At 38.4% G+C, this 25,081-nt stretch overlaps 1 protein-coding gene across 24 annotated transcripts in view; it reads right to left on the reverse strand.

Moving 5' to 3' along the window:
* The window catches only part of KAT6B (lysine acetyltransferase 6B), a 185,518-nt gene that overhangs the window by 30,335 nt on the left and 130,102 nt on the right, over positions 1-25,081 (reverse strand). For 13 of the 24 annotated variants that reach the window (XM_086381863.1, XM_086381862.1, XM_086381867.1 and 10 more), the window contains 9 exons: positions 24,020-24,135; positions 23,695-23,776; positions 21,153-21,285; positions 17,306-18,237; positions 16,189-16,310; positions 14,077-14,192; positions 11,998-12,139; positions 8,664-8,825; positions 5,401-5,494 (listed from right to left, as the gene is read on the reverse strand). In XM_086381863.1, coding sequence (XP_086237989.1) covers positions 5,401-5,494; positions 8,664-8,825; positions 11,998-12,139; positions 14,077-14,192; positions 16,189-16,310; positions 17,306-18,237; positions 21,153-21,285; positions 23,695-23,776; positions 24,020-24,135 — 1,899 coding nt within the window. The remainder of the gene's footprint in view (positions 1-5,400; positions 5,495-8,663; positions 8,826-11,997; positions 12,140-14,076; positions 14,193-16,188; positions 16,311-17,305; positions 18,238-21,152; positions 21,286-23,694; positions 23,777-24,019; positions 24,136-25,081) is intronic. The other 11 variants (XM_086381880.1, XM_086381878.1, XM_086381882.1 and 8 more) reach the window with 2 other exon arrangements.

Consider the following 25,081-nt stretch of genomic DNA (forward strand, 5'->3'; position numbering starts at 1 on the left):
ATTCTTAACATTTGAAAACAGTTGTACTCAGGTAAAGCCATGAAGAACTATATACAGTTACTGACCTCTCATTAGAAGGTCTGTTTTATACAGTGATGTGATTAGCAATCCTAAAATGATTTAATGTGTATTCTAGGACTAAGCACATTAATAAATAATACTGTAGGTAATGGAAATCAGGTTTCTCACTACGAGAGAGCTGCAAACACAATAATACGGAAGGATAGACGAAAACTCTGCAGAGGTGTTGATCTGAATGCAAGGCTCAGTGAACTCATAACAGGGATGTGTGTGTGTATACATACACACACATAAACATACCTCTCTTCTTTCCTGGTTCTTCCTCCTTGAGAGGCCTTAGAAGCAATGACACCCAGTAGCAGTATGGACACCTAAGTGCTCAGATCTTGGTTTTTACACTGTTTTTCACCATAAAGAGTTAAAGACTTTTTAAATAGAAATGTGTGATTCCAGGGCTGGGTCAGAGAGAGAGTAAGATGAATCTGGCACATCATGTTTGTTGTACCAGAAAGTAAGGAAGGATCAGACGTGTCAGAAGGACACAGGCGCCAGTCTGAAGCAGTTCGCACAGAATAAATCTGGGGCAATCTGAATATCAAAATAAATAATGGCAGCTACAGGTTATAATCCATAGAATAAAATAAAAATTCATTAAGTAATCCATAATTATATAAATTAAAGGATAATGAGATAAATGAAGTGATTATTTAACTAAAAAAATTAATAAAGGAAGCTCTGGGCTTCCTTGGCTGCTCAGCTGGTAAAGAATCTGCTCGCAGTGCAGGAGACCTGGGTTTGATCCCTGGGTTGGGAAGAAGGGAACAGCTACCCATTCCAGTATTCTGACCTGGAGAATTCCATGGACCATATAGTCCATGGAAGAGTCACAAAGGAAGGGCCACAAAGAGTCAGACACAACTGAGCAACTTTCACTTTCACTCACTTTCCTTACAGCAAATATCAACAAGTAAGTAGATGATACATTGGGACTTTAAAAATCATTATCTGGTAACTACAAAAGTAATAACTGTTTTAGATAAGAATCATAAATAAACACTAAAAGTAGTAGGTAAAAATTGGATGAGAAACAGGATATTTACTTAATTCCAAAGTATTTCTTACTAGGGTATTACTGATTACAAAGGGAAAAGTGTTATTCTATAGTGAAGAAATCTGAAAGGCATCATCCTACACCAGTAATGGGACAAAGAAATGATCATGTGATCCTGCTGGGAGGTGCTCGGGAGGACCCAGCGTCACTTCTGTGTCTTCCTGCCAAAACATCGAGAACTCCAATCTACTCATGAGGAAACATTTCAAACGAGCCCAAACTGAGGGACAATGTGTAAAAAAATGGTTTGTATACTTCAAAAATGTCAAGGTAAGAACAAAACAAAACAAAAAATGACTAAGGTGTTATTCCAAATAACTCAAGATATATAATAACTCAACATGCGATCCTGGACTGGGGAAAAAAAATTTTTTCCCCCCTGGAAAGGACATAAGTGAAAACTGGCAACATTTGAAATTTGAACAAGATAGGTAGATTAGATAACAGATAATGCTGAATCAACATTAATTTCTTGGTTTTGATAATTTATGGTTTTGTATGAGAGCATTTTTTTCTTTTTTTAAAGAACACACTGAAATGGTAAGGGTAAAAGTGCAACAGGTCTGTAATTTACTCTCAAATGATTCTGGAAAAGAAATACAGAATGACAGAGGGGATGGAGGGAGCAAGAGGAAGACTGAGAACAATAAAGCAAATGTGACAGAATGTCAGTATCTGGGGGTCTGGGGTGGAGTAGATGGGAACTTTCCTCTGAGTCTGAGAGTACTTCAAAATTGAAGGGAGAGCAGTAAGCTGGAAACGCACGGCTGGGGGGCTCTGGCAGCAGGGACAGGGCACGGCCTGGCAGAGACACGCTACTGCCTCACCCTGGGAGACCTGGAAGCAGGAATCACAGAAGTTTTGAGGGAAGGGGGCTTCTCTGGAGTTGTGAGATGCCTGGTGTGGATGGAGAGTTGTATGTATATGTGTGTGGACACAGAGAAGGGGAGGACTTTGAAATTCTCTAACTGAGGGAGAGAGGGAAATCTTAGAAAGCAGGAGAGAAAGAGAAATAGAGTATCAGCTTCAACCCATGACAAGTCACTCCTTCTGCTATCCACTTCTGACTGAAGTTTTGGGCAGAGTTACAAACCTATGAGTTGGCTTTGAGCAGACTGGGAGTAGGTGCCCTTAGTCACTTGGGCCAATCTGCAGATGACCTCTGGGCAAGCCCTGCTCTGACACATCCCAGACAAGCTGTCCTAGGAAGACACACACAGTAACGTTATTCCAAGGACAGCATTTGGTCCTGGGATGACCATGCCATCTGTTGAGAGCAGTGTTCAGAGCTTTAGAGTCACAGTTCTTTATATTCACTCATCATTTTGTGCCCATGTCTATAATTCTGTGTGCCAGTGGGCAGCTGGGCAGTGAACAGCTTTCTTTCTACTGGTGTCTTGTTTTAGCTTCCTGAACCAGTAGTTATTATAAACCAAATAGAGATTTCATGCCTTACAACCTTCTTTAAATTACTGAAAATACCTGCCCAGACCACAAGACCCTCAGGCTCATGTACAAGTAGAGATAAAATAAATTTAACCCTTAAAAGGTTCCTTAAAAAAAAACAGAGCAGATTTAAGATAATCTGTAACTCTGGTTATCTGTTTTGCCCTGAGTTCTGAATTATAAGGTCGATAAGGATTATGCGAGGTCATGGGGTTTATCTCCTCCTTCTGCAAAAGACTGGATCTAATCATCACAGAAAGATATTTATCTACTATTATTCTAAGTAACTCCAAACGAGGAGAGGCTATCAATTTTGGCAGCAGCCTACTCTATCTTCTTTAAAACGTGTGCAGCCAAGGAATTATTTTTTGGTTTTAAATTGAATTTGTTTGGTTTATACTAGTCCCCATTTTCTTTGAGCGCTATAAAATTCTTCCCCTGATCTCCTCTTCTCTGAAGAAACAGCACCAATCCCCTTTCAGCTTTATTCAAATCACTCACCATACTTCTTAACCCACTCCAGTGCAGTGATGCCAAGGGTACATGAAAGAGAAAATCTAAAATGACACCTTTTAGCACTGCATTGCCTGGCTGCACCCTAATGGATGGCATTCATCATGATGGCTTTGAGCCATCCAGATAGATTCCACTGTGTTCCCTAGTTGTTTTAAAGAACAGAGTAGACTCTAATACAGTTTTCACTAAAATGGTTAACATACAGATTTGGCATGTGTTCCTGGGTTGTTATTTTATGCAGAAGGCCTCTGTACCAGACCATGCTGAACAAATAAGTGGCTACTATATTTAGAGACCTGCATTTTTACCTGGTAAGTACCAGTCCCTTTTAAACTTTAGGTAGACAATCATCATGGGCAGTGACCATATCACTTTGGAGATTCCATTCAAATGAGCAAAAATACATCTAATGCAGAATACTGAGTGCTCTGCCCTGCTGAATATAAAGAAGGTATCCAAGGAGCTTACAGCAAGCTGGAAGCATGACACTTGTATCAAATAATTACTACAAAAGAATGAATTGAATCTAAGTGCTACACTGCGGAGATATAAAGCCAAGAAAAAAACAGGATGTAATTCTGGGAGATGGGATCAAAAAGAAGAGGCTGGAGGCTCAAAAGGGAGTAGATATGTGTGTATACTTACAGCTGATTTAGTGGTTGTGTAGAAGAAACTAACACAACATTGTAAAGCAATTATCCTCCAATTAAGAAAAAAATAAAAAGGAGGTTCTTGAGCCAGTTCTTAACAATGGGTAGGATTTTGAATAGACTGAGGCTAGAAAAGGAGGAAGTGGTCATTTAAGGAAGGCCCAGCAGAGACAATGGAAATATGGGAACCTGCTCAAAGTATTTGAGGAAATGGAGGTTAATATACAACATAATACATGAAAAAGCCCCAAAGAGAGGCTGGAACTAGCTGTTGGAAGATCACGAATACTGAACTAAGTAGCCTGCCTTACTCTGTAAGCATGCAAATGCTATCCAAAATTCAAGGCTCAAACGGCTGCGAGGCATACCCAAAATTATTAGGGACAACTTGTGAACAGTGGCCACAAAAAGCTCCAAAATAAAACAACTGGATTTGCCTGTAGAACACATTACAACTGGGGCTGTAAAATAAAATGGTGAACTTCTGGTAAGACGACCTTTCGTGGGATAACTAGATCAAGAAAGAAGAGTAAGACTAAGGTAATGAATTAATGACTAGAAATATCATCTGAAAATATAAAAATAATCAATTAAAATACTTCAAAGAAGAATACCATCTTTCAATGTCAATAAATTATACAAATCAGCCCAACACTGCTATATAGTTATTTTTTACACCCAAAATTTCATATTTCAACATCTAATAATATAGATTTAGACTCAACATGTCACTCCGTGGTTTTCCTTGAGTATATTTACATTTTGGTTTTGCATCTGATGTACCTTATGAAGATAACATGATTTGCTGTGTTTTCCTTCTTTCAGTTTAACTCTGGTAATGAAGAAGCACACAGTTCCTAGCGACAGATTTTCACATGGTCAGAAGTGATTACTATCATAAGATACCTGGTCTTCCTGTTACCCGGATAGTTTGAATAAAATCTCCAAATGCAGCCTTAATACTGTATTTACACATCCAATCTAATATAAACAAAGGAGGAAATAAACAACCAACTTTCTTTAAACATTATTTTATGCATACTTTAAAGTAGTATTCCGATTTTCATCGAGGAGACTCAGCAGATACAATGTGTATAAAAAGTATTACTTGGGCAACCTCTAAATACAAACATTTCCATAGTAATTTCCCTAACAGACAAGGGAAATAAACAAAACAAGATATTTATTTCTACTAGAGAGGCTCCAAGGATAGGCTACCTATAGAATTGTTTTTCTAAACAGAAAAATCCCTGTTTCTGCTCTGTACTGCACAAGATTATAGGCAGAATTTCAGAAAGCTGAAAATCCTTTTAAATAACACTTCCTCTGGCTTTAATCACAAATAATTGCCTCTTTTGGTGCTAATGAGCATGAGCCTCACAGAATGGAATGTAATTCTGCCGGTTCATTCAGGGTAATGGCTTTGTGAGCTGGTGACACTGCTAGAGATGGGGTCTCAATTTCCTAGAGTACAATAGTGAGCAGCAATACATTTTTCACTTGAGGAAGATTTTCTAACCTATGTAAATATAAGTAGAAAACCCATTATCTGTTGATAAAAACAACAAAGTAGGTTAAATAAAGTTTTAAGTACTGCTCTCCTTTAATAGCCATCAGCTCCCTGGATCATGAAAGTAAATACAGTACTTCACTTACTGAAATCAATGAGAAACCGTCCAAATCCTTGCCTTTGGTGCTGGGGCATGATCATTATGCAGGAGACATTATACTTCTGCTGGCAAAGTTTTTCCTGAGGGGAGGAGAAACAGATCAAGTATGTCAGAGCGCTGCTAAAGCGGGCAATTCCCTGCACCTGCCGCTGTCCATATACCACGGTCCACTGAGGTGAGCCGACGTGTTGGGTCAGGATCAAGCAGAATAATGCGACCATCTTAATCAATCAAACTATCAGCCAAAAACAAACTGCGCACTCCAGGCATGCCTCTCAATTACGTCTTTATTCTTGAAAGTCAGCACCATGAAATATGAATAAAGAATCCAAGGAAATGTGAGTCAAATGAAACAGCACAGTATGGAAGAAAGGTTTTCTATGCTCAAGCAACCTGGGAGATGGGCAGAGGGGGTGGGGGAAGATCCAGAGAGTCACCCAGCGGGATCAGTTAAGAGCACCTTGCTAAAGGCCACAGTGAAACTAAAACAGTGTCTGTGTGGGAAGACTTGCACAATACATTTCTCTTATGAATAAACAGTCAAAGTAAAACGCTGGAGAAATAATCTATATTTCAAAGAAGGACAACAAAACAAAAAAGACAACAACAAGAAGAAATCCCCAAGCCTCCAAACCAAAGTGAGGCCAACATATTACCAACAGTCTGAAACCAGGAGGAAGACTGGAGAGAATATAGTGGAAATGGTTCTTGTAGTTCAGGGAAAATTTGCAATGTTCATGGGCTATGGCATCAGAGCAGCAACATTTTCTTCACAGTACATAGAAGCCGCCAAAACCTACACAGAGAAGACCTGGAAAAGGCTTTTGAGGTTGTGAATGCTCTGGCCAACTATAAACCACAAATTAGATTAACCACAAATGGTACTAACCACATCAAAGAATTACTTTGGAACACCCAGATCTTTAATGAACCTATTTGAAAGATCACAGGAAATGGTGGAGGAAAAAACACTACAGGGCAGCATTAAAGATTTCTTTGTGAAAAAGATGTGCTCCCAACTTTTGCACATTTGGTGCTGTCTGTGGAGTCTCCAAGAAATGACAAGTAAGAAATCCTGTATGTCAATTTTCCTAAGAAACCGGACGGTCCCATCACTGGATGTGTGCACCCACGGCAAGGATTCACATAATTAGTCTGTTTTGCAAAGTCAGACAAATGGGTCACTGTATCTAAAATGAGGGGTACTCTGAGCTAAAGGATTCATCCTTGACACAAGTCTTTTCTCTATTCCAAACTATTTTTACCTGTACGGCATTTTTGGAAATCTAACCCCAAAGTGGTCCTTTCCCCTCATCCTTGCCCCCTGCCTTTAAACACATGTTACCACAGCTAAACTCTAAACAACTGCTCCCTCTTTCCTTCCTGTTTTGAGTCATCATGCTTAGAAAGATATATGCATGTAATGATTTACACTCAACTTTTCTAGGTCATCTCAGCCATCCTTTGGCTATAACATCTAGAATTTGGTTTAATCTCAAAGGGCCACAGTCCTTTAAACTCCAACCGAGATGTTAGAATATGGCTTAATTTGCATCTAGTCTTTTAGCATGGCTGTTTTTTAGATTTTCTTTTACTGCACTTGCAAAGGATATTTTAATATTCCAAGTATGGTAAGAAATGACAGCAGTTGCTGCCATACTATAAAAGAAACAGTGACAAAATGAAAAAAGTTTAGCTTGTTCTAAGTAAAATGTTTGGCGAAGAAAATGGCAACCCACTCCAGTATTGTTGCCTAGAAAATTCCATGGACAGCAGAGCCTGGCACCCTATAGTTCATGGGGTTGAAAAGAGTCAGACTGACCATGCACGCAAATAAAAATGTTGGGTGCCCTGTGACAAAGAGGACTCAAACCCCAAGAGTTACTGTGAACCAAAGACCTAGAGGTCAATTCAACATAAGGCAGAACAATGTCAATGGGCATCACTATTTGTTTTAAAATGCAGATAGATTTAAAGAAACACCATTTTCAAACAGAAAGGACAGTCATGACCATTATTCTTTTTAATTCTTTGGAGAAAAAATTAAAAATTCTTTTAAATTCTTTGGACACATCTATACAGAAGGTAAAATGTTCTATAAATTATATAAATTTCCTAGCTATTGCTTTCCTTTGTATTAATTCTCTATCATCTGTAACCTATTAAATTTAACAGTCTTCTTTTTCATTTTAGAAAACACATGGATTTTTACCAAACACATGGATTAAAATGGTGAGGCCGTTTCCCATGAGTGCTGTCACTTATTCCTGTTTCTGTTTATGGTCTCTGGGTTGTTTCTTAAATTTAGAAAAACTTCTATATGCAAAGTTTTGACCTTCCATGAAAACGACAATTCCATTAGGTGTTCCATTATGCAATAGTAGATTAATTAAAATTCACTTATCACCTAATATGTAAACATATATCATAAAATAAATAAGCTATAGGATTTGGAGCATTTATATTCTGCCCTAGAAATCTTATAATTACCATTCTGGCATATTAAACTATTTCCTAAGTACCTAAGAAAATTTAAGGTTAGCCTGATAAATATCTCCAAACTCAGATTCCTTTTATTGCATACAAGTTAATGTATCTCAGAAGCCTTTGAACAGAAGAATGTGAGATAATTGCTCTGAACCACGTGAAAAAGACAAACTATGGCCACTCAATATGTCAAGGGCTCCCCTATATTAATAGCTGGAGATCCTTAGGCTTTCTAAAGAGGAGGCTACTTCAGATCTTAAAACAATAGCACAGAGAGTAACAGACGAAAGAGTAAAACCAGCCATTATATCAGCTTAACTGTCCAAATGCCAATGTTCCAACTCACTGAGATACTGAAGACCACAGAGGGAATGCAACAAGGAGAAAAGAGAATTATCTTTTAAATGCTACATTATACTGAAACCTTCATGTTGATACCACTTAGGAGGAAAGGGGCACTAAGCTTAAAATTTAGAAAATGAAAGATGCTAGGTGGTCTGCAAGGCAGCAATTATAACATTACGTGAATGCTGACAGTCAACACAGCCAACAGTGCTGAGGTCTTTTACACACTTCCTAGGCACAATGCTCATGGTTTTTGTGTGCGTGTTTTTCTTAATGAGCTCTGAATAAGAATCTGAGCTTTTCAGAAACATGTCATTTATTCAAATTAGAGTCATAAAAAGGCCCTGTTTGAAGAATTGGACTCTACCAAAAACATTCTGAAAAAGAAAATGAAGGTCATACTGGCTCTTGTTTTACCTTAGAGAAGTATCCAACCAGATGACAGCCCTTTTCATCATTTTTTGTAAGGACATAAAAAAGGAATGGCTCGACATCATAATACAATGTTTTGTGGTCCAGGAAGAGCTTGGCTAACAAGCAAAGGTTTTGGCAATAAATTTTGCTCATATTCCCATCAACCTAGCAAAGAGAAACAGACAACATTATTTAACATAAAAATACCACTCAATATAAAACTGTTTCTTTTATATGGTATTTTGGAAAGCATATACTTATTTTTTCAAATCCCAAACTAAACAATTAACACACTCCATTAACCAAGAAAGTTCACCAGAAAATAGCTGTCATTTGGCAAATCAGAATTCCACCTTTTCTCTTAAATTGGGGTAAATTTAAGGCAGCTTAAATTTCTCTTTACACTTCCTGAAGAAAGGCCACACATTGCTAACAAAGGAGTAATTTTTATTTACTATTTATTACAACTAAAAAAATGAGTAGGCATGCCTTCTCTATTTGAACCAAGTAAACCTGAATTAAAGAAACGTAAACCAATCAAAATGCTGCTTGAGTCGGTTAAACTTTATGTTGTTTCCAAAGGGCTTCACATAAAAATAAAACAAACTATATTATTCTGATTCCTCAGAGACGTGGATGCACAAAAGAGGCTTCCATTTTGGTTTTATCCCAAGCATCATTTTAAATATAATTGGAAAAGATAAAATTTCTATGTTGGGAATACTTACAGAGAAAGTGAGATGAATTTTAACCTACAGTGAGTACCATGATTACAGTCTACTTCTCTTCAAAATAAAAGAATCAAGCTGTGACACTGATGGTTACAGACAGGAGGCGAGGCATAGATGCCAATTTCGTTGATCAAATGTAGTTACTTGTTGAAAACAGAAAGCACAGCAGATTCAAGAAGAATTTCCCTAGCACTTTTCTTACGGGAAATGGATATTTGCTAACCAGAGCTCTTGGACAATGAACTTGATCATTCTTGAGTCTCCTGTGGACCACACCAGTTCTCATAATGCACAGATTATTTTTAGACTTCATATAACCATTTCCCTTGGATGATACCTAGGTCCCACACATGGCAACATGATCAAATATGGGCAACAGGCACAGAGGATACAATTCTCTCTTTAATTAAAGTAAGTTTTTGGGAGTATGGTCCTTTTGGAAATGGTAGTATATTACAAAAAGGAAAGACAGAGATGTATGTATCCCTGAACCAGAAAAATAGAGAGATGACAACGCTGAAAAGTCTTACCAGTTGTGAAAAGTCTAAAATGACGTGCTTTCAAGAGGGATATAGAAAAGATAGGAAAGTAGTAATCTGTGATTATTATTCATTTATTTTATAAGTTACTAAGGATACTGCAAAGACAAAAGTTTCCCACATGCTATACTCTTAGTATTATTTCAGATTCTAAAATAGGGACCTTGGCACTTATCCAATCCAATTCCTTCAATTATTTTTATGAATAAAAAATTTACAGATCTGCTTCTGATTTTTCCCTTCTTATCTATGTATGGTCCCAAAGTACCTACCCTGAATTAGAGCATTCTCATTAGCCTAACAAGATTGATTCTCTTACCCCGAGAAGACTTTTCCTGGATTTATGAGAGGTTCACCCCCTCTGGCAGAGTTATGCTGATTTATTTAACAATTACTTAAAGCCAACAATGTGTTCTGTCCTTTGAGAAACAATGAGACACTGATTTTCATTTTATTTTGGTTAGAAGAAAGCTTCCAAGGCATCAAGGAAGGAGCCAACAGTTAAGTTGAACTTGTGACATTCATTAATTAAGCTTCAACTGAGAACAGCTCTGTTGTCTCAACTGGTTGGGGCTGGCCTGTTAGCATCCCAGGATGAACAACAGGACAGCAACGGGCATCTGCCTCTCCCTTTAGCCCAGTGGTTCTCACTGTGGGTGATTTTGTCCTTCAAGAGACATTGGCTGTCTGGATATTCTGACTGGAGGGGGTTTGGTGCTACTGGCATTTAGTGGGTACAGGCCAGGGATGCTGCTAAACATCCTACAATGCCCGCTATACCAAAGAATCGTCCAGCCCAAAACGTAAACAGCCCCCAGGGTGAGAAACCTTGTGCCTCCCGTTTAGTAAGGACTAACACATCAAATCTTCCCAGCAACAAAACCCTTCTCCCTTCAAGCTTGCCAAGAGAGCCTGATTTAACCAGGAGGAGGGGCTTCAGAAAGATCATAAGACACAATACACGTGTTTCTCTGGTGAGTCTTGGGAAAAAGCAATGGGCCCAAGACTGTCTGAGACAGGGAGCCTGATCCAAGAGAGAAACCTAGGCATGACCCTCCCCTACATTAAATTCAATGCAAGACATTACAGACCAGAATTATAGAGAAATGTGGGGGTAGAATAATAAATTTCTAATCTGAACAACTCCGAAAAAGAGAACCCTAAAGTAAAACTATTTTGGAGAAAGAGGAGCTCATATCTGCTGTGCAGGGAAGGCTTGTTCTGAGCACTCAGGAATGAACTCAATGACTGAGATGTGTAACAGAAAGGATAATAAGGCAGGGTGATGGAAGTGGTCAACCAGAGTAAGAGAACTGAGAAGGCCTGTGAATAGGCAATAATAGCAAAGAAAGGCATGGACTCTTCAAGGAACAAGTGACTCAGCTAAGCTGGATCCCTGAAACTGACAACAAAACATGATCAAACAATGAAACGATATACCGGCAAAGATCTTCTGCTACTAAATCACTTCTGAAAACACAACATGTCTTCAAGAACACACAATAACAGACACATGGCCACACGGGCTTCCTGTGAACAGCAGAGTTCTCCAGGGGTGGCCACCTACCCAGACTGGGAAGGGAGGGAGTCCCAACATCTGCTGAGGTCTCACCAAAAGGATTATCCACCCTGCCAAGAAGTGGATGGAAACACAGGTGGTTGTGTATTGAGGAGATATGTACAGCTGCTCAATTCCCTGGAAGAGTGAGCACCTGCCAGACACTGGCTGGAGCTGCTGAACAAAGCTAATTTCTCCTGCCAAAGAGAGTAGAATTTACAAAGAGCTAAGGAGATCATAAATTCACTGGTGAATATATCTGGTGCAGACAGGGATTTGGGAGAAGACAAAAAAGTTAATGTGATGAAGTAGGAATTCATCATCAATCTCAAAGGTTGCTTAACATGGTTAGAAAAACACTTCAAAATATGGAGATATTTGAAAAAGCAGTCTGAATTTCAGTGTCAAAATTGAATAAACATTGTACCTTCTATGAACAAATCAGTACATAGTCAACAATTAGAAGCACTAGGTTTCTAATGCTGAGTTTTTTATTTACACATGCTTACCTCAAATACTGAAAGGTCTTTCCTTCGGTAAATTTCATTTGCTGGAGGATGAAACCATCCACATTTCTTTGAGTGTCTTAATAAAATATTTTTACTTTTCATATATTTAAGACAGAATTCACACAGGTAAAGCTTTGGTAATCTGTTGAAATTTTAAAACCAAAGAATATAATCTGATTGGTTATTCCTTTCAGGGGGAAATATTAAACATTGTTCAATTCTCTCTAAGCCACACAAAGGCGGTATAATAGTATCTGAAAGAAGTAGTTTAAAAAGGAAAAAGAAAGCCAGTAGTAGACAGAACGTACAAACTTCACATTATTTTTTCAATCTGATAGTATTTGCTGTCTTTACTGTGCAAAAAATCATTTCTTTCCTTAGAAATGTCCTACAGAAAAAAGGTTTTCAGACTTGGAACTATGACTCTAAAAACAATGGCATCCTGTCATCCATGTATATTTTTCAAATTTCACACTTAATGTCATGATTTCAATATTACATATAATCAGTGGTGTGTAATGATAACAAATCTTTTCAGAGAGAAGTGAACTCATTATTTTTAAAGTGATCTGTGTACTTATAAGACAGGGAAGTCCTAGAATTTAGCTGTCTCCATTTCTTATGGATGAGGTAACTTTAAGGTTACTATCAGTTATACACAATCTAAAGCACTAAATGCAGTCAAGTCAAATGACCTTATCTGTTCCTACCAATTCCACTGACTCTGAGTAACATTAGACAATCAGCTTTCTCACGTCTGCTGAGTTTTTCTCCTCCTTAGAAATGATACCATTTTGTTAACCAGTGCCCTGCGGTGCTTAGGTGGACACTACTTGTATTTAAAAGAGAATGCCTGGAAGCATTCTCAAGGGCTTTGGGATATAAACATGGGGAGAAGGGTTTTGGGGAGAACTAGACAGACTCATCATGGAAATCTCAAATCTTGGATTCATATACAAAATGTATCCAAAGCTCTCAGAACAACATGACTTATGATTATCCATACATATAAAAGCTCATTGGTGTTTGGTGTTTTTCAAAAACTGTTTAGGAACACGGAGCTGAGCAATATAAACTGGGAGCAGAAACCAAAACCCCTGACTCTTAGTCTCCCACTTAACTTCTAGAAATCCTCCCCATTTTCTCCAGTTAGATGACTGGGCAGATGCCCATGAGAAAGAGAAAAGGGTGATATCTATTCTAGAAGAAAAGTAAATTTGTGATTACCAAACTTTGCAGGCTAAAGCATTTGAGAAGATACTAATGAAGTATGCCCTGACATACCTGAAGGAAAAAAAAAAATCTGTTCACAAAACACCCATTTTTAGATACATTAATTCAAGACAATTTCACAGCTAATCTTAGTTCAGGACAAAAGAAAATCCTAGTACCATTATTTTGTCTTCATTTTTAGCAAGTTAGTCACAGATGGCTCTAAAAGTCAAGCCTCTGAAGGCTACCCACTCCCACCTATTTTCTTCCACATTCCCTTCTCTTGCTACCCATGCTAAGAGCTAAGCCGCTTTAGTTGTGTCTGACTCTCGCGACCCTGTGGACTGTAGCTCGCCAAGCTCCTCTGTCCATGGGATTCTCCAGACAAGAATACTGGAGTGGGTTGCCAATTCCTCCTCCAGGTCTTTTGTTCTAATTTACGTTAAAAAAAAAAAGAATACTTGACAATAAAATGCCAGAAATCACGAGATAAAACTAACAGGCCTAATTAGGAAAATGCAAAAGGCAACCAAGAAGAAACTACCAAATACTTTACAATGGCTACATTTTTTTTTTCTTGATTTGGTTTCTTACACAAACAATATTTCCCCAGTTAATCAAGAGCGAAAAAAAAATGGACTGGAAGTTTAAAGACGAAATTTACAACAATGGTGTAACTAAGGAGCATACGGTGTTTATCGAGAACAATGACTGCTATAAGGTGCTGACAAACGTAATAGTTTTGGAAACACCTGAAATTGACACTCAAAATTTACGTCTTAAAAAATCACCTAATTTCAGTTTTAGAGGGCTCCTTCCTACGTGTGAGACGTCAAGGCTGCACACCCGCCAGGCTTATTCCATTACCTTGCATATTCCTGTGGGTAAGGCGAGGAGTACCAGGTTTGGATTTCATATTTCCCAAATTCTATTACAGAAGGGTACCGGCCACAGTCTTCTACTCCACTTTCACACTCTATCTTCTGTCAGAAAGAAAACAAAATAGAAGTCTCAGAAGAGGATTTCTTCACTTACACTTTGGCTCTTTCACCAATGGATATGAAAATCTACCAACGCTAACCATAATTGTGAATTTTCATGTTGTTGAAAAAAACATTATAGGCCCTTGTGAAACAACAGTCAACTTTGTATCATATTCATATATAAACACTCTTAAGAAACAGTATTACCAATATAGGAAAAAAGTGAGTACCTGTTAAAACATACAAATGTCTATGAACAGTCAATAATCTGCTATAGTGTATTAAATCTGAGGAAATTCTAAGATGATGCAGCTATTACACACTGTCACACTGTTAACAGTTCCTATTTCTCCACCAAGTAACATTTACCCCAACTGTAATTAAATAACCAATTTGAAGTCTGCAGTCTGACACCCATCTCCTTTTACACTCATGCAGGAGGTTAGAACTTTGCCTGCCTGATTCATCGGGACATTCCCAGAATCTAGCTCAGTGCCTGACACAGCCAAGACATGTTCTTGAATGGAAAAGCCAGGGTTACTGGGTTGGATAGAACAGGCTTTAGGTTTAGCAGTAACTTTCAGGTAATTTCTTGCTGTTCATCATGTTTAAATATGAATGCCAGATACAATCTCCCAAAGTGGTAATATTTAAGGACTTCAAATCTCAGTGACTGGGGGGCGGGGGTGGCTCGGTGGGTGGTGGTGAGGGTATGGGATATATTTTATCTTAGCCAAAGGGAAAAACACTACAAAGAATGCAGAATGAGGAATGGAAATATCCAATGGCCCCTCAAGGAGAAATAAGCACAAATATTTAGTCCAAGTGGTTTCTACTAAAACTTCAAGTTTTAGTTCAAAGAACCTTCAGACAGACCCCTACTCCCCACAAAAGGAAGTGAGGTAGAGCAGGTAATTGATCCATAAATATCGTGCCCTGAGAATGTGATCTTGTTCAGCTGCTAAATCGTGTCTGACTCTTTGTGACCCAATGGACTGCAGCATGCAAGGGTTTCCTGTCTTTCACTATCTCCTGGAGTTTGCTCAAATTTATGTCCACTGAGTCAGTGATGCTATCTAACCATCTCATCTTAGGCCGCCCTCATCTACTTTTACCTTCAATTTTTCTCAGCATCAGTCTTTTCCAATGAGTCGGCTGCTAAATGTGGTCTACTAACAGAAAAACTCACAATCCATAATAAATTTGTTTCTGACAAGTCCAATAGCCCTTCCTTTCAACGTTTTGGTGAAAATAAGCTAAGTAGAGTTACTATCTTAGGGAAATCATTTAAAAGAAATTACTGGATATTGAAAATAAAAGTAATTACAACTGATCATGCAACATAATATTGTCTTCACCAATACCCAGGAGTTAAAATCAGGAGACGTTTTTCGTATTGTTGGCCGTCTGAGCGGGAAGAAGCACCGGTCAATTTAAAAGTGATTTCTTCTTTCACTGAGCTATTTAAAAGGGCTATTTTCTTAATTTGAGCAAGAATAATCAGAAATCTATTCCTTTACCCCTAGAAAGTGAAAGTGAAGTCGCTCAGTCGTGTCTGACTCTTTGGGACCCCATGGACTCTAGCCTGCCAGGCTCCTCTGTCCATGTGATTCTCCAGGCAAGAATACGGGAGTGGGTTGCCATTTCCTTCTCCAGGGGATCTTCCCAACCCAGGGATCGAACCTGGGTCTCCTGCACTGCAGGCAGATGCTTTATCCGCTGAGCCACCAGGAGCATTTTTCAAAATCTGCCTCAACAACTGCTACTCTGGCCTATTTTGTGAGACTAGCTGAGCCATTACCAACTTGTGAGAGTGAAGACAACTCAAAGACAGAACTTTTGAATGTACAGTTAACAGAAATGATAGTAGCAGTTAAAGAACCACAAAGGATTTTGAAGGGGATTCTTTATAAAATCAAGGCAGTTAATTTCACAACAGTCAGATACAAAAGTCATATATTATCTTAGTTTCTGGAATGCAGTGTCCTGGCCTTACCTCCCAAGACAGTTCCTGGGCCTGCTTGAAAACATCCAAATCCTCTTCAGTAACGGTATCCTTGTTTCCAATCACATTTATATCTGTACTTTCCTGTTTGATGCTTATTTTGATTTCCGTATCTGTCATTTAAAACCAGCAGAAAGTGTATTTACTGACTTGCATCATGAATAACCACCATATAATTACCAAAATGGTACCAAATTAGCACAGTGGGCAAATAGGGAATTTTATTTTTTTTAAAGCTTTATAAGCTTTTACGTCTAAGCGCTACTCATAGATCCAGCAGTACCTTTTCCCTGCCGTACCCAAATTATTTGAATTATCACTGTCATCTTCTTATAGCTTCAGTAAACAAACGCAGGAAAGTAAGAGCAATACAAAGCAAAATCACAGTTTTCAACCAAGATTAGAAGGCATATCAATGTCTAGGTATAGAATTCCCATGATCATGTTTGAGACAATAAAATCTATCATTCTGTCCCAATGACACAGTTTGGCTTTTGTTTTATATAAAGGATACCAAATGTAACGGGCCAATTTGTTAAATGAAATCATGAAATCAGTTTTCTCCCTGAGGTGAATACACACACAGACACACTCACATCCAAAAAAGCACACATCACAGAATCACAGATCAGGCTCTGTTGAGAAGGAAGCAGGATGAACTTTGTCATGAGAAAGCAATGGACAGAGGGAAACGAGGAGCCGACGTCCGCGCTGCCGGAAGCGCGGACAGCACGAGGCCACACAGCGCTGTGGCTGGAGAGGTGGCGCGGGGAGGAGCGTGGCGGAAGCGCGACAGGGGCTGCTCATGCGGGACCACAGCGCCATAAGCAACGCTATGACGGCATCTGGGGGGGCCCTAGTGTCACTACAAATGGAAGGAAATCACCAGAGTGGGAGAGTATTAGTTGAAAAAACAATGTTTTGGAGGTTTAGTCAGCATTAGAAAAAGGTCAAAGTTTCACTGCTTCTGTATGAAAGTGAAGTTGAGAACAAGAGAAATAGCTAAGACCTATGTGACAAATAGGAATTGATTGATTCTTTTTTTTCCGGGGGTTGGGGAGAAAGGGACGGGACGCAGGTTTGGTTGGAGCTTTGACCTTTTGCTTACCATCATCCTGATCAGGTTTAATCCTTCCGTCTGTCAAGCTCCCCTTCCCTGGTGAGGGGGTCCCCATCTGAGGGGTCACTTTATATTTTAACCTGCCTAGCATCCTGTGCTTTTTAAGGAAAGTTGTTCGCTTGAAGTGAGCAATTGCTTTAAAAATACGCCCTCTAGCCATCCCCCAGCTAGAGGAGGAGGAGTGAGAAATAAACCTACTTCTAACATCTCTTTTTCCAAAGAAATGGGCTTTAGACTTTGCTGTGAGAGGGAATTCGGTTTTACGACGCATACGTTTAGGCGGTGCATAACTTGGGTGTCCCTTTTGGCGAGACTGTCCCTGAGTGGTATAGATATGAGAGAGTCCGTCAAAGAGTGCCTTCAGCTGGCTGTTATTAGTAAGACTGCTAAAGGAGGGCACGCTGGACTGGCTGGAGGAACTCTGAGGAGAGGTAGAAGGAACAGAAGTGCTGGACTTTTGTGAGCTGGGGCTCTGACCAGAGATGGGGGTCGGGGGTGGGAGTGAAGAAAGTGGAGGCTTTAGCTTTTGTGTGGTACCTGGAGCCAACACATGAGAAGTGCATGGCTGTTTCTGAGAGACCTTTTTCCTTGGACGATAGTGCTTTGAAAAGTCTATTATTTCACCTCGTGATCTGCGACCATCAGGTGATGGTGTAAAAAACTTAGTAAGGCCATCAATGAGCCCTTTGGTTTTCTTGTTAACTTTAAGTGTAGAGGCAGAAATGTAGGTGGAGGTGGTGGTGATTTTGGTGGTGGCACCAGGCCGAGTGGGGTCTGTAACAGCCAATCTGCTGCTTGAGTCCTTCCCAGATGCAGCATGACCGGATGAAGGTGTGGTACAGACTTTAGTCTTTTGACCCCTACCAGGTGACCCCCTTCCTGTGAATGCATTCATGGATCCTTCATCACTGGTTACAGACCTAGGCAAAAATTTAGAGAATAGTATCAGCATTTAATAATAAAATTATAAAGGTATCTAACACAAGTTTATAGCAACTAGATGCAGTCAAAGGGCTTAAACTTAAAAAACTGAATTGTGACCCTAAAGCCCTGCTTGTGTGTGTGCCTTCACTGAGGTGCTTTTCTCTGTTGCAGCCACTACGCTAGCAAGTCATGATTCTGCCAGGGCCTGTCCAACAGGTACTGGAAGAATCATGTGGACCCAAGGGGATTATAAGTAAGAAAATTTTTGAGGAGATTAAAAGATCACCCAATGGTTTCATTATAATTAAATAAAAAAATGTTACCCCTTGTGTCATGATACATAATTGTGATTTTCTGAAATGCCTTTAAAAAAAAAAGTATTAAAGGAAAGAAGTCATAAGTATTATCTAGAAGTGCAAGAAGAAACTTATATAATCTCTAGTTAGAAGCAATTTTAACTCCAATGGAAAATTTATAGAAACAGAATTTAGTTATTAACTATAAATTAATTTTTTTTTTTAAAGTAAACATTAAAAAAATACCCTCTTCCTCTTAGAATTTTATGCTTAGGATGATAAGATAACCAATAATACTCTCTAAGTAGAGGAGACAATTAATTGCAGCATAAAATATTGCTGAAAAAAGGACAACAATAGCAAAAAACTGAAGAAATGGTTAAAGAAAAGCTACAGCGGGTCAGACATGACATGGAAAGTCTGGTGGAGAAGCAGCACATTTACCATGGTCATTATCAGACACCTGGCATCAGAATCTTTACACACTGGTTCTGACTGCTATTTCAGTTCCTGTGATGCTGGTTCTGCTCATACAGCTGTGTGCTCAATGGAGACTGGAGGTCACTCTGCTAGCACAGCTGCCTACAGGAACGGCAGCTGCCTGCCTTCGCCTCAGGCTAGGGCTTGGAAAGCCACCCGTTTTGCAGCAGAATTTTATACAACAGAAACATGTGCATGTGAATTATGGCAGTGCTGGGGCCCGAGAACGGACCTTAAAAATTATCAGTTGAGCTGACGGCTAGTAATGAAGAAATGGAAGCCTGAAAATGATATGATCTTAAATTATAAAAATATCTTAAGTAATTACAAAAAGAAGAGCATAGTTTAGTGGTTATCCTGTACATAGAGATTTGATGAACAATTTCAGCGGTCGCCCTAAAGGGGAGGCTGGCGTAGGTCTATGGAGCAAGCTACTAAGGCCCATCTGAAGCAGCTCAACCGCCAAGAGCTTCGCCCAACGCCACCGAGTCAGCCAAATCAGGTTAGAGCTGGAGATCTCGAGTGTCACACTGAGAGTCACCAGTAAACAACTCATCCAGGATAAAACGTTTTGCATCAGAATGTTACATTTGGACTGTATCTGGAATCGATTGCCCAGAAAGGATAATATGCTTATAAAGCATGTAAAAAGGAAAACTCCCCAGACTGTCTTAAAAATTCCTAAGCTCAAAGGACAATTTTGGACAAACAAAAAGTTAGGATTGGTGCCAGATGTAATTTTCAGCTGTGTCCTTTGTTTAGAAAGTTTATATCCTAATTCAGTTTTTTAAATTGGGCCCTGAGGATACAGTCCCATTTCAAGAACAATGCTTAACGCTGGATGAACGCAAAAACACGTAATTCCTACTTCAAGTGATGCTAATATGAAAGATTTTATTCATGAATATGTTTCATGTTTGCCTCTACAAATTAACACAAATTCCACATTAGAATGGCCACCAGTTAGAAGATTTTCATAAAGTTTCACAAAACACTCTAGAAAGGAGCATGCATTTTCTACTTCTCCTTTGGGAGATAGAAGTGCAGGAGGATCCTGTTTTCCTGAGACCAGGTAATAATAAAATGAATTGCTCCAGATAAAACTAAGGGAGAGGGGAGAGTAAGCAAGTAAGACACCTGGTGTTTGTTCACTGTGTGTAGAGTTCCTGTTCATTTCTACATTGCAATGACCCTTTCACTAAGCCCAAAGAGAAAGGCAATGGTCTTACAGACAGCTGCTTCAGATATGCAAGTCTACAGATTTCATTTCTAAACACCTTACCTAATGCTGATATTCAGTTCTATATTCTACATGGGTTAAAAAAACAAACACACTCATTACAACTCTTTTCTCTACTTCTCCAGTAATTCCAGCTAAATGTTCTATTTGGCTTTAATGGCAACCACATGGGCACAGGCTAGAGGAAATGGGGCTAACATAGCATTGGGTTGGCCAAAAAGTATATCGTTTGGATCTTCCCTAAGATGGTATGCAATAACCCGAATGAATTTTTTGGCCAATACAATAGGACTGCATGCTACTGCAAATATATTATTTTGTCTATATGTTTGTATACATGTGCACATACCAAATGGTCCTGTCTAACTCTCTGGAGGCAAACATTAGGACAGTCATTTGCAGATTTCTCAGAAGCTTCTATTTCATAAAAGGGATCTTAAAAAGTTGTAATACTACATTAGCACCAGAAACGAGTATTTTTCTAAAATGTTATCTGGGGTAACAAAAGAGAGTCATTATAGATGTGAACAAATCCCTCTCTTGTTTTAAAAATTCCTATAAAAATATTTATATAATTAAGCTCTTTTAATGCTCAGCCAGTAATAAAGTAGGCACAATGAGTGTTTCCAATTCTTATATTCTGCTTCTGTCCTGCTGCTTGAAAAATGTCACTAAGCATCACAGATACTGGCAACAGAAGACCTCAAAATGCCAACTGTAATTTTAAATGTTATTTTCAAAAAGATTTCTACAGCTTATGCAAAAGAAGAAATATTCCTCATCCCTTGAGTTTGTAAAAATGATGCTAAAAAGTTAATGGGATCTAAGGGGGTTACAATCAACTGTATTTTAAAGCACAACATAAAAGATTTTTTTTGATAAGATCTCAACCTACAACAATCGTTGCTTTAATTTATTTTTCGGTCGTCCAATGGGTTTTGCATATCGTCGTTTTATTTGTGCAGCTTTCTCATGAAGTAGTTTTCTTCCCTTTTTCTTTGGTCTGCAGACTTGGCAAATCCACATCCCTGAATTAATATATATATGAGAAAAATATTTTAATGTTTCATTTTAGGAGAGAGATGAAATATAAAGTGCAGCTGTAATAAGCTGCCCAAGGATGCCTGTACGCAGAACTTTACCCTAGAAGGTGGATCGTTCCCTTTTGTCATTCTGCTCAGGAAGCTGTCACTAAAGGTCAGTTTTCCCAGGGTCAAGGTGATGAGAGCAGAGGGCTGACCCATCTGAGAAGTCTTCCAATAAGGTTTTGCCCAACATGTCACCAAGCCTCCCTCCACCACGTACACACACGTGAAAACCCAGTCTTGTCAGATATTATATATTTTTGGATTTAAGGGAGACATTTTTAAGTCAATCGGAACATTTTTAAGTCAACTGGAACTTCTAGGAAAAAAATACTTGTTTTATCATCTCTTTTTGGGAATTTTCTATACTAAATAAGTTATAATTCTAACATATAGTTTTTAAAGTGAAAACTTAAAACGTTTAAGTACTGTGGAGCTACAATAATTTGAAGTGTGGCATATGGAAGCAGGTCAATGGATAAGAACTAAAAGGCCAGAACAACGGAGAGGTTTAGCATATCATAATAGTCATATTTCAAATCAGTGGGGAAAGGATGAAATGATTCAGAAAGGGGTGCTAGAACAAATAGAAGTCTATCTGGAAGGAAAATAATTACTTCCTATCTTTTATAAACACAAATTCTAGGCAGATGAACATTATGTGACAAAATTAAATGTTATAAGCACCAGGAAAAATACATGGCTATTTTACATAATTTAAGCACGACTGACACTTAAGACTGAAGCCATAAAGAAAAGATTCATGGATTTGACTACATGAAAATATAAAGAGCTTCTGCAAGTCAGTAAGAAAAAGGTGAAAACCCCTAATAGAAAAATGATTAATGGATAAAAACAGGTGCTTTACAAGATGATATACAAACAGCCAATAACCAAACACAAAAAAATGTTCAATTTCACTAAAGAAAATAATTATCAGACATATTTTTTCTATTCTCTAACTGGTAAAAATTTTAAACAGTAACACTGTATTACATTGAATCTAAGCTATTTATGACTACAAGATGCATCTGATTTCAAAGATGTTAAAATGTTTTTTAAAAATGTGTGTCTTAGATTCAATGAAATATAGTAATGGTGAGTGTTGATGATCATACAGGGAAACAGGTATTCTCATACACTGCTGGCTGGCCTGAAAACTAACATGACCTTTCATGGACATAGCCTTCAATCCAGAAATTCCTCCCTGAGGAATTTATCTTAAGGCAATAATTGTTGATGAAAAAATTGGAAATATTTGTAATATTCACTAGATGAAATTGGTTAAATTTTTTTTTTTAAATATGGGGTTGCAAAATCAGTTATGTTCAGGAACCACCCAGGTATAATATATGTGACTGAAGCAAGCTGGAATGTAAAGCAACAGGTAGCAGTGAGACTGAGGCAGAATGGAGTGCTGGCAAATTCAAATTCAAAAATCTTTAAATATAGTACCAGATCTTCTGTTACACAGTTAAGAGAAGTCTCAATAAAACATTTCTGTGGCCCACAGTCATCATGTTTATAATCTCGGCTCTATATACTACGGAATTCTACACATTCATTAAAAACTATCTTTGGGAGAATATTTAATGATGTGGGAATATGAGAATCTATTGTTAAGAGGGAAAAACCATAAACATGTACAGAATTTTCCATTTCTTTTTAAAAGGGTGGGTGGGGCAGGGAAGGAATTTCTAATTGATTATTCTTTCCATTCCTTTTTGTCAATCGGTATTTTCTAAATTTTTCGCAATGAAAATGTATAAACTTTGTAATAAGAAGGCAGAGTTATTTATAACGTTCAATATACTATCATATGAGAAAAAGAAGGCTAAACTTGGCTGACTACTCAATAAACAGAGAAGAAAATCCATATTCTATATGGATATACCCATGTAAGATGGTTCAGATCTTCATGTTCAAGATTATCAACGAATGGCCAAGAAAATGGTAATGGCTCCTGTTATAGGACTTTTTTGGGGTCATCATTATCACCATCATCGAGAACAAGTAATGTTTTACCTCTGAACACTCTACTGAACAACATGGAGAAAACTCTAAACTTTTAACCGACCTAGTCTAAATTTATTCTAATGGGGAGTGGTTTTAAGAGAAGAATCATCTTTTTAGTTGGGTGTCCGAATTACAGTATTTATTATATACATTACCCCCAAATTATAAACTTTTACACTTCTCTGCTCACAACCTGTACTAAACCCACAAGTATAAGGAAGGTGGGAGGGATGAAAAAATGCTTAAAGAACCTATATACTCCTGAGCTGTCAGACATTAGGACTAGGCTAATGTGTACCTAATAAAGCACATTTTTTAATAGGTTTAAAGGTTCACCTTTTGGCATTCTGGAAAGTGGGGGATCACAGCACTCCATATGGAATCCTCTATCACAGGAGTCACAGAAAAGCATATTATCCTGTAATGTAGCATATTAGAGACTAATTGAGACTGAAATCAACTGTAAAAGGCCACAAATTCTTTTGTTATCTGGTTAACAATAATAAAATAAGATAAAGCGGCACCACGATCCCTACTGAAATTTGGTATCACACGCACCTAAACACTTAAAAAGAAAATAGCAGCGATCTACAAAAATGAAAGGCCTTAACACTGAAAGCTAACAATTTACCTGGAGATGGATATTGAGAGCCATACTTACTGCATTTTTGCCTTGGATTCTGCATGCACTGCACGTCTTGCATTCGATGCACTGCCACCTTAAGGCCTTTACATTTGTTGTTAATTCAGGACAAAATTTCAAACAGGATGGGTGCCCTATAAGAATAAAAAAAATAAACTGCTTTATGGGAATGGTGCCGTCGATTCTTTTAACTCACTAATATTTAATAGACAGTGACGATGTCAGCCAAAGAACCTTAGGAACTTGAAAATATGAAAAAAATCAAAGATTCCAAATTATATTTTCCCTTCTGCCCTTCCCCCTAGCACCGATATGTGACAGAGTAACTGTACAAATGTTTTCCCTAAGAGAAACTTGGAAAATGTATACCAATTCTAATCACAAGTCTTGGAGAACTTGAAGATAATGTATGCTCAGATCATGTTCTCATACCTGTGCCTTCTGTTAAATCTCTTGCCCTTGCCCTCTTCATCAACCACCATCTACCCCAAAGCTTTCTGGCCTGCTGGCCTGTGAGCAGAGTGCTGAAGTTCAAATGATTCCTACTTTCTGTGTGTAATGAAATCATAAAACATAAAACAACAGTTAACTAAATAAAAACCTGACGCTGCTTAACATAATACAATGAACAAATGCAAAAAAAGAAAAAAACTCAGGAGTATACAAAGACTACCCCATTGCTGGGATATACAAAGAAGGCACCACTGCCATCTTGCCCCGGGTTCCTGAATTTAAAATCTGTAAGTGGGAGTTGTTGTTTAAGTCGCTAAGTCACGTCTGACTCTTTGCGACCCCACTGACTGTAGCTCACCAGTCTCCTCTGTCTATGGGATTTTCCAGGCAAGAATACTGGAGTGGGTTGCCATTTCCTTCTCCAGGGGATCTTTCCAACCCAGGGATCGAACCTGGGTGTCCTGCTTGGCAGGCAGATTCTTTACCACTGAGTCATCTGGGAAGCTCTGGAAGCAGGAATAGAAACAGTGAATTTGGGAGTTAAGAAGTTGCAAAGTCCAGGCTACACAGAACACGCCAAGAAGCACACCCTTAGCAAGTGTCCCACATTTTTCTGAGAGTTCGGCT

Source organism: Bos grunniens, chromosome 28 (genome assembly GCF_055505025.1).
Source record: "Bos grunniens cultivar Pamir isolate PY7600 chromosome 28, Bosgru_T2T1.0, whole genome shotgun sequence".
Classification (NCBI taxonomy): domain Eukaryota; kingdom Metazoa; phylum Chordata; class Mammalia; order Artiodactyla; family Bovidae; genus Bos; species Bos grunniens.